Source organism: Tympanuchus pallidicinctus, unplaced genomic scaffold (genome assembly GCF_026119805.1).
Source record: "Tympanuchus pallidicinctus isolate F22 unplaced genomic scaffold, pur_lepc_1.0 scaffold3, whole genome shotgun sequence".
Lineage (NCBI taxonomy): Eukaryota > Metazoa > Chordata > Aves > Galliformes > Phasianidae > Tympanuchus > Tympanuchus pallidicinctus.
The window spans coordinates 95,231,693-95,245,651 of record NW_026294747.1 but is presented as its reverse complement, the minus strand read 5'-3'; the positions used below and the strand labels follow the sequence as shown (position 1 = coordinate 95,245,651).

Here is a 13,959-nt window from a genome sequence, read left to right as displayed (position 1 = left end):
CTGTAAAAAGTCACCTACAGCTTCAGAACTAATTTGTAATGTTTCCAGGTCTTTTCACCCCTGTAAGCAGCTCTCTTTAAGATACTGGGCACTAAAAAGAACAAATACTAGTCTCCTGGTCTCTCCCTTAATAGATGCTGCAATTAGTTTCACTGGCAAAAATCTATTGCTGAGATAAAGCAGAAAGAGCATTAAATATTGGCAGTCCACCTTCCACAGGAAGTACCTCTGCTCTAGCCAAAAGCATTTGCTCCTGCCTTTAGAACTGCCAGTACCAGTTCAAGATTCTCTAGCTTTCAGCAAGTCCAGCTGCTCCAGGGGAAAAGGTGAGAAACCCAGTTTTCTCAACAATCATTAACATCAATACAAAATGGGCAAAATATTAACATGCTGATTTGGTTTACGCTCACTTTTGACTCTAAAAGTTGAAGCCCTTGGAGGAATCGAGGGCTTCAATTCTGTACCGATTCACAGAAACACAGAAGCACAGAAATATAACCAGATTCTACACCATTAATCACACAGCCTCTTTAATCCAATTACTTTGTATTTTCTCTTAAACAAATGAACTGCCAAAACTTGGACTGTGCCCAGTTACTGAAACAGCTCAACTTAATCTTACCTGATCTATATTTTCAGTTGTGAAATCAGAGAGGAAATGGGGGAAGATGTACTGTCTGATTTTACATCTGCCATGAGCTATAATCTGTACGCCCCACCCTCCTTTTCTCCCCCACCTGCCATCATAGGGTGTGCAGGTTAATAAAGAAAACAACACCGCATGCTGTATGTTGCAGTTAAGCATACAGATCTGTAATATATTCTCCTGGTGATGTCAATTAGCCCCTCATACACAGAAAATATGTGTTAAATGCACTGCAGTAACCACTACACTTTCCACAAATGCCTTGGAAGACCAATTGCATGCTGATGAAATTTGCAAATTGGCAAGAGAAACAAGAAAACCCTTCTGAATTCCAAAGTGTACAGTGTTTATTTTGACAGTTTAGGTTTATTTATAGTACTTGACTATACATGCTCTCTAGTTCCTCTTGTAAAATAATGAAGTCAGTATTTAGACCTCCACTGCTAAGCCTCAGAGGGAAAAATAAGTATAAACTTATTTCACTCAAATAAATGTACAGATTGGCAAGATTCTACTATAATCACTAAATTACATCATTAATTTACCTTAGTACTTTTAAGTACTTTCTTTCCTGGAGAAAGAACAGCCTTTTACTTTACATGTGGTGTGCAAGTCTTCACAGATACGCAGCAATCTCTTAACCCATTCACACAAAATAATACACTTTTTCTGTTTGGCACATGAAACATTTGTAAAGAGAATCACAGAACCACAGAATGGCTTAGGTTGGAATCTCAAAGATCCCCTAGTGGGTTGTATGCACCACATTAGGGTGCCCAGGGCCCCATCCAACCTGGTTTGAACATATCCAAGGATGGGGCATCCATAGCTTCTCTGGGCAGCCTGCGTCCCCGTGCTTCTCTACCCTCTGACTAAAGAATTTCTTCCTAACAGCTAACCCAAATTTCCCATCTTTTAAAGCCATTACCTCCTGTCCTATCATGTAATAAGTTGCTCCCTTTCCTGCTTTATTAGTTCCCTTCAAGTCTTAGAAGGCAGCAAAGAGGTCTCCCCAGAGCCTTCTCTTCTCCAGGCTGAACAAGCCCAGCTCCCCCAGTCTTTCTCCATAGGTGAAATGCTCCAACTCTCTCACTATCCTTATGACTCTCTTCTGGACTCACTTCAACAGCTCCATGGCTTTCTTGTACTGGGGGCCCCAGGCCTAGATACAGTACTCCAGCTTAGACCTTACAAGGCCAGAGTAGATGGGGACGGCCACCTTCCTCTCCCTACTGGCCACCCATCTTTGGATGCAGCATTGGTCTATCGCATGCAATTGCAGAAAAGCACAGGCAGAAGCTGCAGAAGTCTCACAATTGAGACTCCTCCTATTGAGGAGCTGCACAAGCTCCTCAATAGCCTCAACCCACCGGAATGACTCCCAACAAGGCAGGTTGACTCCATCACAGTCCTAGAACCACCTCTTTGACAGCAGGGCCAAAGTCACTGGCCTGTCAGGCTGCATCTCAGCTGCTCATCAGCTCCCAGTCACTAACAATCTGCCCTTGGTGGCATGTGGCATCCTCAAGTGCAAAACTGTCCACTATTGCTTCATCTCTGCCCTAGGCCAGCCAGCTCTTTCTGTGGTGATAATTTTGTCTTCATATTTAAGAGATTCAAGCCCTTTCACTGTAAATACTTCACACACATTTCCCATTTATGTCTATGAAGTACCATGCACATATCACAAATACTTCTTAAAACAAAACCAGACATATCACCCACTGCTATATACAAACATTCAACAGAAAAACCAAGGCGTGCAGAGTTGGAATACAACTGAAATTAAATCAAATTAAAGACTGCATAACGCAAAACATACAATTTGTCAGATAAAACATATATGCAGCGTAATAAATACAGTCGCACAGTGCCCTCCGAGGGCAGCAAAGCTGCAAGTCAAATAATAAAATTAAGTGGTAGACAAGAGAGTGTGCACAGAAGGGATTTCAGCCCCTTTTGTTCTGAGCCGTGGTACGATTTCACAGCCGCTCTCAAGATTCATCGTCCCGATATTTGGCATGCAAGAGCACAGAACGCAGCTCATATGGGAATTGCTGAGCTGGGATGTGGCAAACAGAATCTACTGTGGAATCAGGGAGCTACCACCATGGGAACCCAGCAGCCTTGCCTGTAAAGTGAGTGATTGTTTTAAAGGGAGCCAGTAAAAAAACAAAAACATCTTCAGAAATGTGAACTCCTGGAATATTAGCTAATCAATCCGCAGCAAAAAAGCTGCTGCCCTGCTGCTATTGTCTGAGCACGTCAGGCAGAGGACTTTCCCCGCAGGAGCTGCTACCTACAGACATTCAGAATCACCACGTTCAGAAGCAGTGTTATTTTTATGGCTTGTGAGAGCCCATACACAGCTGTGGAGGATCTCTAAATTAGTTAATACACCGTTTCAAAAGGAAGAGTTATTTCTCCAGGGACAGTGCGCCAAACAAAGAAGGGGGGGCGAATGGTGAACCACGGGTAGTTTGTATGACAACTGTATTTTTCAACTACACACTGCTCTAATTAGGAAGGTCCTCCTCATCTTAGGGCTGGGAAGTTCTCACAGAAAATATCCCCGTTTCAAAAACTACAGGGGGAGATGTGAATGAAAACAAGGAGTGCTAAAATCCCTTGTACAAGCTGAGAATTTTCATTAAATATTATCTGCACTTTTACTTATCTATCTCTGTTGTGGTTTTGTTTTTCAAGGAAGGAAAATCACCATTTGTGTCATTCTTGCTCTAAGAACGCGTGTGCATATTAAAAACAAAACTAACCTGTCTTACTCTAATTAATACTTTTAATTGCAAAACATAAGACCACAAAGTTCTAGCTAGAATAGGTCCACGTGCAGGAAGGTTTATTCCAACCGTGAAAATAATTTAGAAAACAAACAATGCTACAGCTTAACAGTGACAATCCATTCTCAGAGCGCTGTAGAAACAAATGCAACCCAAACAAATGCTAGACTTCCATAGCGTGTAGATGAAATACATTAATTGGAAGAGGATATCATTGAGTTCAAAGCAGCCTTTATGCCACACATTTTCCGCAGACTTCTCTCTGGCCAAGCAACCTTAATTCCACGCCACAAAGTCTTGAAAACTATGAATATTCCACCTATTATAGCACAGAGCGCTGCTCCTACCATCTATACTGAGACATATATTTATTAAGTGCTGACAGTTAACTTTCACAAGACTCTTAGGGAGATCTGGTCCTTATTCTGTGAATTTACAGAAATGGGGCTGAAGGAGCCAGGAAACACAACTGTATTTTATTATTCTTTAAATAATGAATCTGCGATGGCATTTCACTCTGAAGCGACGGTAAGCCTTCCAGGCAAATGTCTCCTTCAGCAAAGATTTGAAAATTATTTTTGTTTAAGTAACAGCTGGTCTTGCCTATATGGACTTAAATGAGCCATGTGGAGACAAACTTGTTTCAGTTTGGGTAAGAAAGATTAAAAAGCATTAATTCTAGTTAATATCCATTTTGGTCCCTCTACACAGATGGAAAAATACCATTAAATTACCATGCTTACATACAGTCAATACCAGACACCCAATAAAGCACAAATTCAAAGCCCTGCTCGCAGCACAACCAACACACGCAGTTCAGCTGCAAGTTAGCCTGAAACAAAGGAGATTTACATTCATTTCTCCACTTTGCCACAGACTTCCTGCATGACCTTCGACGAGTCGCTTAGTTTTTGTGAGCTGCATCTCCCTCTCTGTAAAATGGGGGAAAATCATTTGTTTCATAACTTTGCAGCCATTAGCAGATTTACTTTCAGGAGATGCTTAAATATGGAGGTCAAAGAGATGACTTTTATAAAGAGCATATGCAGTATTTAAACTTTAATTAACTTCTGTTAAAGCTTTAGAAACCTCACCACAGTGATAGAACCAAAGCTTTGGTGCAGGCGCTTTGTGTGTACCTACACACAAAGAAGGTCTGCCTCCACAGCGAGATGGAAATGCATTCTGACATCTGCAGGCAGTTGTCAGTGCAGCCTCCCATGACCCAGTGCAAAGATATGCCATACTGCTACCCCCAAAGTATACATCAGGCCAGAAGTCCAGTGCCTCCAAATATCTGAACAACAATTGTTCTAAACCAACAGCTGCAATTTTCTGATATCATACAAAATAGGAGATGGAATCACCAGGTACCAGCTCAAAAGATTTAAAGCACCTTAGGACCAGACAGTTATTCTCCAATCCATCTATACCACCAACCACTTCTGTACTCGATAGCCACATTTAACTGTTCTAACCTAACACTAGTGTCACAAGTCAAATCATTTTGCGGACAGCAGAAAATTAAGGATCTCTATGATGCTGGCCTACTAAAAACATAATAAGAAAGAAGCAAGAAGTACTCAGCCAAATGCTACACAGACACACACACACACACACTGCAGCAGGACACTGATGAAAACAGCACTGCCACCACCAGAATTCACAAAACTGTAAAGAGGAAGTCTTTTAAGAAAATATTGTCAAGTTTGAAATCCATTTGTTAAAGCAAGCCAAGCATATACTGCATTCCCTCTATAAAAGGAACAGTAGCAGGCTGCATAAAACCAAAATCACACCATGGGGAGCGGGACAAGAGGCGCAAACAGGTTAACAGAGATTATGAAGCAGCCAAAAGATGGACCAGCACCAGGTAAGCCTTTGGGGGGACAGAGGCAAGCTATGGCAAACCAGAAGCAGTGAAACTACTGAGGGGAGAGGAAGTTTTGGGATAAACTTCCCCTCATATTACTGACATACGTATGAAACCCTCAATCAGAGGGTGTTGAGTGTATTGGCATTTTTTATTTATTTATTTATTTTTTAAGCAGTTGATTTGTGGGTCACATACATGAAAATTTGGTCACTGCAAGCTACAAAACTACAAATGAAAATGATCTGAATGTAAGCCATTTTGTTTGAAATATCAAATGGTTTTCATTATTTGTAATAGCAACTTATATGTGGTGTTTTATAAGAAAAAAACCAAAACAATTCTTACTAAGAATCGTTTACAACCTAAAGCTTTTCCCTTCAGTTTGCAGAGTTGCTGTGGGACGTATTAAATAACCTGAACTCCCATTACTGCAATAAGACTGCAAGAAGAACAACACTTTGCAGAGAGGCCAAAAATTAAAGCACTGTCTACCACAAACTGCCTTCAAACACAGGGCACTATGCAAAACAGAGGGAAAAATTCCAAATATTTCCAAAATAATATAGGATGCTGTTTCAGATCTGTTTTTTAAAATGTGACTTCTGAGACTCTGGCACCCCTAAAGTGAGACCTGAAAATACGTGCAGAGGCAAAGGCTGCAGAGGGGTGAGAGGCTTGAGGGCAAAGGGAAATCAAGGATGGGCAAAGCAGTGAAGATGGAAATTGAAACTAAGTTCCAAAACCTGCATTTAATACCTTCCTCACAGCGTGCCAGTAACACTCATAGGAAAAAAAGAAAAATAAAGGAAAGCAGTGACAATGCTAGCAGGCTTCCCCAGAGGAAGTTCTGGCAGCTTTAAACATCATGCAGCAGCACAGTTTTCTCACTTGCTTCATATCCTCACCCTCACCAACTATTTTTTTTTCCCGCAAAGCCGAGTTTTCTCCATGACTGTGATAGCTGAAACTCACCCCAGTGTTGTGGCAATCAGTACCTGCCTACCCTTTTACCAAACACCTGCTACAAAAGCAAACTCCCTGTGCTTGAGCGTGCAATCTGAACCTTGTTAGCCATAAGCAGAGCAGTGCTTCACTCTTGGCACTCTCTTTATTGAAGTAGGATGGCTTCCACCCCATGTTGAGCAATACCAAAACTTCTTTGGTCACACACAAGCCAAAACCTCTCCATTCATGTTTTCCTACTTACCAACACACAAAGAGACACAGCAGCAATTACACCAGTTTCACATACTGTTTGCAAGAGTTGCCAGCTCTCACTGTCACTCATTTGCAGGTTGGAAAGAATGCAGAATACTTACATTACAGGTGAGAATTAATCATCGCTAACTGCACTATGAACTAATTATTGCTATTAGAAATATTTATAAAGGGTGAAACAACACAAACTTACTACGCAGGCCTTAAGTGCATTATCCACAGTTGTCTATGTAATTAAAAAATTCACAGCCATATTCTATTTTGACAGATAGTCTGCTAGCTCTGCTTTACCTGCAAATGATGCCAATTCAAACAGGAACAAATTAAGGATCTAACATTATTTACACAAACCTTCAGGTGAAGCCTGCAATCTGACACACTTGTACATTATCACAACTTTGGGATAGATTCAGACTGCAGTCCTGGCACCTCAATCACCCAGACTGTTATATACAGAACAAGCTAGGCTCAATGCCTCTCTGAGACATGCTTCTGGGCTTTTTTTTTCCCCATGAAAAAATAAATAAATAAATAAAAAATCAGGATATGGTGAGAGGAGGAGGAAGCATGTGGACTTCATCTTGACATTGAGTCAGGATGCAGACGGGACAGACACTTCCAAACCAGCAGCTGGAGCTCTGGTAATACACAGGTAGTCATTAATGTCAACAAAACAATATTAACCTCTGAAATCTCTTGCTATAACGTCAGTTATCTTCCAAGCACTACGAAAATCTTAGTATCAATCTTGACTTCTACTGTACTCACATGCCTCAACTTATTCCTTATGTCACTAATTACGTGCCTTGGGACTGATACTGAAAGAGTGGCTCTGGACCATTAAGCTAACCTGTGCGTCAGTGCTGCCCTGCAGACCAACAATAGCAAAATGCTTCAATAAAACTATCCACGTGCATTTATGGTGACACCTCAGTACCAAAGAGACCAAATTAAACAGTTATTTATAAACAGAATTTTCCCTAACTGCTGCTATCATCAACATTAAAAGGCCTCAAACCTACTTCAGGCACAGCAAGAAAATAGGAACAGAGTTGTGCTTTGGCAACAAACCAGACTGAAAGCAACTTTCCTCTTGAATGAACAAGCATAACCAAAGATGTTACACTACTACTGCCTCCTCCCCAAAAGCAAAGAGGCTCGGGCCACCAACCAGTGAACTGAATCAACTTGCTAGATGCTTTAAACAAAAGGTACAAGTTCCTAAAACTTACTTAAAAACAAGCTGTTCCACAAAGGGCAACCAAACAGCCCTGCTTGTTATTTCATAGGCTAATGCGCGTGCTTCTGTAGGGCACCCACTGAGTGATGAATTCACACTTCCACTGTAAGACACTCTTTAGAAAAGAACTCTGAACTAAAAAGCTCAGAGCATTTTGCTATTTTCTGCTTCTCTGTCAGGACTCTTATTTATGTAAGATTAGAGCAGCCAGGCAATAGATTTATAAACCAGAAAAAAAACTAAAAACAAACAAGGAGAGTTTCATACTCTTCTTTACAGGCTAGTTTCAGAAATAGACACAAAGCAGCATGACAGATACAAATGCAATTGTTAGAAAACATCAACAAAACAATCCCCAAAACAAACAGTAAACATATCAGCACACATATAATAATCTCTGGAGGCCCCCCCACCTGGAAACTATTTAAAGTCGTCCAAGCATGCAAAAAGTACTGTCAGCCATTCAGCTGAGCAGCCCTTCCCCTGCCCTCCTCAGGACCTCTGAGGACAGCTACAAGAAACGCAAGCATGTTTCAGCTCCTCTTCTTCCCCTGCCTTCCCCAGAGAAGAAATCAACACCAACCTGCAGTTGGGAGGTGGATCTAAGGTGATGTCAGCCAATTCCTTCTGAATCCTGTGGCAATAAAAGCAAAAAAGGAACAAAGGTAAGTCACTGTGTAGGACAGCAGTTAACACTTACGCCTTACAGACATATAATGTCACCACGAGTTTGCAACACTACGTAAAGCAGAGGAACATTCAGTTATAGCCTCCCACCCATCTGAGCACACTAAGCAGCACAGACACCCTATTACAGAGGCAGAAAGGCAGACAGGCACTGCAAACTGAGCCCAGAGAGGTGCATCACTCTGCACTCCCACAACAATTCCAACCACAAGGGCAGTGGAAAAGATTGTCCTCTTTAGTCTGCCAGCCAGTCTGTAAGTGAGGGGGATCCCTCTGCGAATGTGATGCACCAAGGGCTTGGAGGAAACCACAGTCAAAAAGAAAATTTGTCTTGCTGGACTGAAAGCAGCAGTCATCACCAAATTGGATCCACTCTGCTGCTCATCATCACCCTGAGAAAGAAACACCAGTCCCAAGGGAGTGAGCAACTGCAAAATTCCTGAGGACACTTAAAGAAAAGGGAGTATCTATTTCCGAGGCTCCAGCACACTCCTGCAGCTTTTCCCTCCCCTAAGAGCCATACCACATCCCCACATCCCTCCCCCCAGAATGCCAGACGCTCCCTCCCTTCACCACGCTCAGACAACACCCAGTGCTCCCTGCCCGGACTATTCTGGGCTCAGCACCACACTGCCTTTGCCACAAAATACCCAACCAGCTATCATCCCCTTCCCTGGAGTCCCATTACTGTCACTCAAGCTTCCCCTCCGGATCTCCCCACCCTCTCTCCTCCTTTAAACTATGCCAGCGTCTCCTGCCTCTCTTCCACTTGTCATGCATGAGAGCCACAACCTTTTCATACTTACAATCAGCAGGCTTGTAAAACTATCCTCTTTTTAAAATAGTTTAGGGCACGACATGTAAACACCACTTACTGCTATCTACGAGCTTGCCATGGAAACGTGCTGAGTGGAGATCTGGAAAAACCAAACTGCCTTAACCCCACAAAGCCACAGTGAACTTAGCTGTGATGACAGGACATTTGCATAAAACCCCAGCCACTTTTCACACCTGAAGACATAACCTCTCTGTGCTGCTTGGCAAAGCTCTGCACTGAGATGGTTTATTATTCTTACTGGAGCACTCTCAGTTAGCTTGAAAACTTCCATTTGTCAGCTTAACTCTCTGGAGCAGGATGATGCTGGACTTGGGTGAAACAGAATAAATAGGAAAGAATAACAGCTCTTTTTTTTTTTTTTTTAAAAAAAAAAAAAAAAAAAAAAAAGAACAACAAAAAAACCTGAATGGCTCCAAAAGTGTGTGCTGATGAAGAAAGCTGACCGTCATAGCATTTCTCTCACATATAGACATTACTTTGGAACAAAAACGATTTCATCCTCAAAAACTGCCCCTAAAACACTATGTGCCATAAGCAAAACCTATTTTAGAGCAGAATGTGCACAAGTGGATGTGCAAGTGGATTATTTATTTTACTTCACATCGAGTCATACACCAAAAATTCAATATAAGCGATGAACAGTCAGAAAAGCAGCAATACATTCAGGGGGGAAGATTTAGAGCTACATTACACCACTTCCACTGATTATATGCACCCTTCCAGTGCAGGTGGTTTAATAAAGCCCCAAATCTCCCTTTCATCAAGCAAACTCAAAATTCTTCACAAGCATTAATTAATCCTCAGAGCAGGAAAAAAAAAAAAAAAAAATCCATTATATATTCATCCCAATCTACAGAGAGGAAGACTGATGTTGAAATTAAATGCTTTACCCAGGACCACAGAGCTGCCAGAAGCAGAGAAGGAATGAAGGTCCTACATACCAATCCTACATCCCTATTGCTGACACAAACAAGGAAAAGGAAAGAGACTGGAGATAATTGGGGAGCAGCATAATAGCCAGGTGAAAGAAGAGACGGGAAAACACTTGGGATGGAATTGAGGCTGAAGCAGGATAAGAGCCCAGAGCACAGGAAATCTGGGCACATTCACTACACAGTGAGGCTGAAAAAGTGAGACAATGGCAGCTCAGTGTGGAAAGACTAATATAAGACTAAAATAAGTGATAGAGATGAGGAATGGGAGCAACAAGAGATCAGCAGAGGAACAGCAAAATCAAATGAGGAAGGAGAGAAGATGCAGCAAATCAGTGAGAAAACTGACTGCAGCCTCACCTCTTGGCACTGGTAGACAGCAGCTTAGAGTTTTTACTCATGCTGACTTTGCTTTCCTTCTTCTTAGGGGTGCTTGTCTCTTTCTCTGTCTGTTGGTTGGAGGATGAAGATGAAGAGGAGCTGGTGCTGGCCCTCGAATCGTCATCCGACATAGCGACCCCCCCACCACAACCCCAACCTGGAGAGGAGACACCACGGGGCGTGGGGAACAAACGGTGAATACACACACAGAGAAAGGCAGCTGATAATCTCACTCTGTGTTTAGGCTATACTCCCTTTAAAGGGTCCTCGTGTCTCCCTCTCCTCCTCAGGCGCTACAGTCAGGCAGGAGGAGCAGCAGCTGCTCCTGCACCATTAACGCTGAAGGAGAAAGGGACTTTCAAAGCTTCTTCTCAGGAAGCAGCGAAAGAAGGGACTGGAACAAGGACAAGCACAAGGCTCAGGGAAGCTCACAGCAATTCCTTCTAATCTCCCATGCAAGAGAAGCCATCAGAACCTACCAACAGCCAGTCTAGGGTGCAAGGGACAAAAATGGAGCAGCTTGGGCCTCTGCGGTGGGAGGGAATTGGGAAGGGATGGGCTGAGGGTGACTACTGCCAGCACTGGGATGGAAGTGGGGCATCGGGGTGAGATCCCAAAGGAGGATCTCTGAGCAAAACCTGTGCCCTCTGGATCAAAACCCACGCCTGCTGGATCGGGTGTTGGGAGCACTGTGGGGCATAAAGGGACCAGAGAAACAGGGGGGCTAGGGGACAAGAGCATATGGGGGGGCCCACTGAGGCCCGCTGCACTGCAAGGCACACCGGCAAGCGGGGCTGTGCTGAGTGGGGGGGAGGGGGAGAGGAAAAGCAGGGCCAAGGCCTAGCGGGGTGAGGGCCCGGGGAGCAGCGGGGGGGGGAAGGGGGTCAGCTCTTCCATGCGGGCAGCCCGGGGCAGGAGGCAGAGCGGGGGGCGCCGCGGGGCAGGGCTGGCCCCGAAGGGAGCCGGGAGCCGTCGGGAGAGAGGGGGCACCCGGCAGAGCCGGCGGACGCTGGGAGGGGGGAGCCGGGGGGGGGGGGGGGGCTGCGGCGGGCACAGGGCGAGCGGCGGCGTGCCGGGGGGGCCGGCACCGGGCCGCCTTCCTCCCGAGGCCGCTGCCCCCGGGGAGCCCCCCGCCGGACGCCCCCTCCGCTGCCCGGGGAGAGCCGGGGGCCGGGGGAGCCGGACGCACTCCCCCGGCGAAGGGCCCGCAGGCCGGGCAGCGAGGGGCAGGGGGGACAGCGGTACCTGACAGCCCCGGGCGCGATCCCCCTGCCCCGCCGCCTCCCGCCCCATCGCCGGGCCGCGGCCGGCCCTGCCCCTCGCCCCTGCCCCCGGGAGCGGCGGGGAGGACGGCGAGGGTTGCCCCGTCCCCGTACCTCTCCCTTTGTGTCTGGCTGCTCCTCCTCGGTGCGGCTGGGCCTGGCCACTCGTGTCTCTCTCGCTGGGAGAGAAGCGGAAGTGCTGCAACAGCAACTATTAAACAGGCAATGGCTTCCCTAGCTGCCTCCCCCACCGCCGAGCGGGGCTGGGGGGCGGCGGGGCCGGGGCGACACCCGGCGCGGCCTCGCGGCGAGCGGGAATCGGGGGGAGCTCGGGGAGCCCCGCTCCGGGGCTGGTGGGGATCCCGGCAGCCGCAGCCTCCCCCCTCCCCTTCGGCGGGTGCTGGGGAAGGAAGAAAGGGGCGATCGGAGGGGACGGGAGTTCGTAATGGGGATCCTCGGGAAAGTGCGCTGCAGAGGTGCCGGCTGTGAGGGTTAACCCCGGCTGCCGTCTGCGCTTCAGTGCCAAAGCCCCAAAGGGACGAGGTGGAAGCAGGTGGCTGAGAGAGGGGCAAGCTGCTTCTTTAAGGCTGAGCTGAGCCGGTGCTGTTGGGTCCGAGGGGGGTAAGGGGGGGTGCTTTTTGCTTTCCCCCTATTCTCAGTTCTCACCTGCTTTGTCCCTCCAGCACCAGCAGCAACTTCTCACCTGTCTCAGTTGGAATGCAGTAAGAAAAAAAAAAAAAAAGAGCCCAGCCCAAACCCCCACACATCGAGCCCCGAAGGAGCCCCGTCAGCTCTCACCTGTTCCGGCCCCACCGCAACAGCTGGATGTCCCCTGCCCCCCAGGTCAGCCCCGAGCCCGCAGCAGCGCTCGCCTTCGCCCGGAGTTCAGGATTCCATTGTCCCCCACGCTGCACTCGGTGACATCACTGACACACAAAGAAGGGGCACTTCGTGATGTCATCAGCGCTTGCTAGGAGAGGGAACGAAATCCTGGGCTCGGGGCTTGGCAGCCTCAGTGAGAAAAATCCCCTTCCATTTTCCAAAGGTAAAACTATCGGGGATATTTATTTTTCCCCGAGTCCCCGGCGGGAGCAGCAGTCAGCCGGCTGGGGTGCTGTTGCATTGTGCTTTCCGGGCTCCTTACTCTTCTCCCCGAAATACTGGCGGCCGATCCCTCGCTCCCTGCCCGCCCCGGGAAGCGAAGCACCGTGGCTGTGGCAGCCGGCACCCCCAGCCAGCAGCCCACGCCGGCCCGGAGCCACGCCAAGCGGCCGCCCGCGGGCTGCACCCGGGGTCAGTTTGGCTCAGCGCCGCCACTTTCCACCGCGCACCGAGGGATCCCGTCTCGAATTACTTGACGGCCGAAAATACAATGGCTGTCGCCACCGTGCATCATCATAATTAATAGGACTTTGTGTTTTCATCGTTGCTCCTGCTGGAGGACCGGCGGTCTGCGGGCGCGGAGCGGGGTCACCGCGATTCGGCAGGGCGAGGGGGCTGCACGACAAAACGGGGGGGCGAAAGGACGCCCGGCCCCGGGACAGCTCGGGGCATGCAGCGCTGCTTCGCGGCTGCCAGGTGCGGGGTGAGGCGGGAGGCGGCCGGGTCTCCCGGGGCCGGGGGGGTAGCGCTGCGCCCGACCCCGCACGCCAAGATGGCCCCAGCGGGCGGTGCGCGGTTCGCCACTGAGGGGTGCGGCGGGCTGAGAGCCCAGCAAGGCTCCCTCCGGCCTGCCCGTCTGGGGCCCGCGTGCTGCTTGCTGTGCGGCCCGGCCTCTGCCCGGCTGTCTCGCAGAGGCTATGCGTGATGGTGGGCTGGAGGAGCTGGGGCACTGCTCTCTCGGGCGTAGCCCATGCAGATGGAACAGGGGGCAGATGGACACCGAAGTGAAGCTTGTTTCACCTCCTGGGTTAATCCCCGGACTCCCCAACAAACTTGCTGCCCGGTCTCCCGTGTGGTTGAACAGTGAAGGATATTAGATAGGCACGCCAATGACATTGTAAGAGTCATGCTAATAGAAGAAGGAATTCTACTGCAATTTCACACTTGCTGTTTTGTTTGTTTCCCAGCTGCCAGTCTTT

General features: G+C 47.4%; 1 protein-coding gene across 2 annotated transcripts in view; it reads right to left on the bottom strand.

Moving 5' to 3' along the window:
• The window catches only part of UBE2E1 (ubiquitin conjugating enzyme E2 E1), a 43,442-nt gene extending 31,333 nt beyond the window's left edge, over nt 1–12,109 (bottom strand). Inside the window, exons 1-3 of one of the 2 annotated variants that reach the window (XM_052692282.1) lie at nt 11,993–12,109; nt 10,596–10,773; nt 8,362–8,412 (exon numbers count right to left, since the gene is read on the bottom strand). In XM_052692282.1, coding sequence (XP_052548242.1) covers nt 8,362–8,412; nt 10,596–10,747 — 203 coding nt within the window. In that variant the 5' untranslated portion in view covers nt 10,748–10,773; nt 11,993–12,109. Of the gene's footprint in view, nt 1–8,361; nt 8,413–10,595; nt 10,774–11,861; nt 11,947–11,992 lie in introns of those variants that run through there. The other variant, XM_052692284.1, reaches the window with a different exon arrangement.
• Between the last annotated feature and the right edge of the window lie 1,850 nt (nt 12,110–13,959).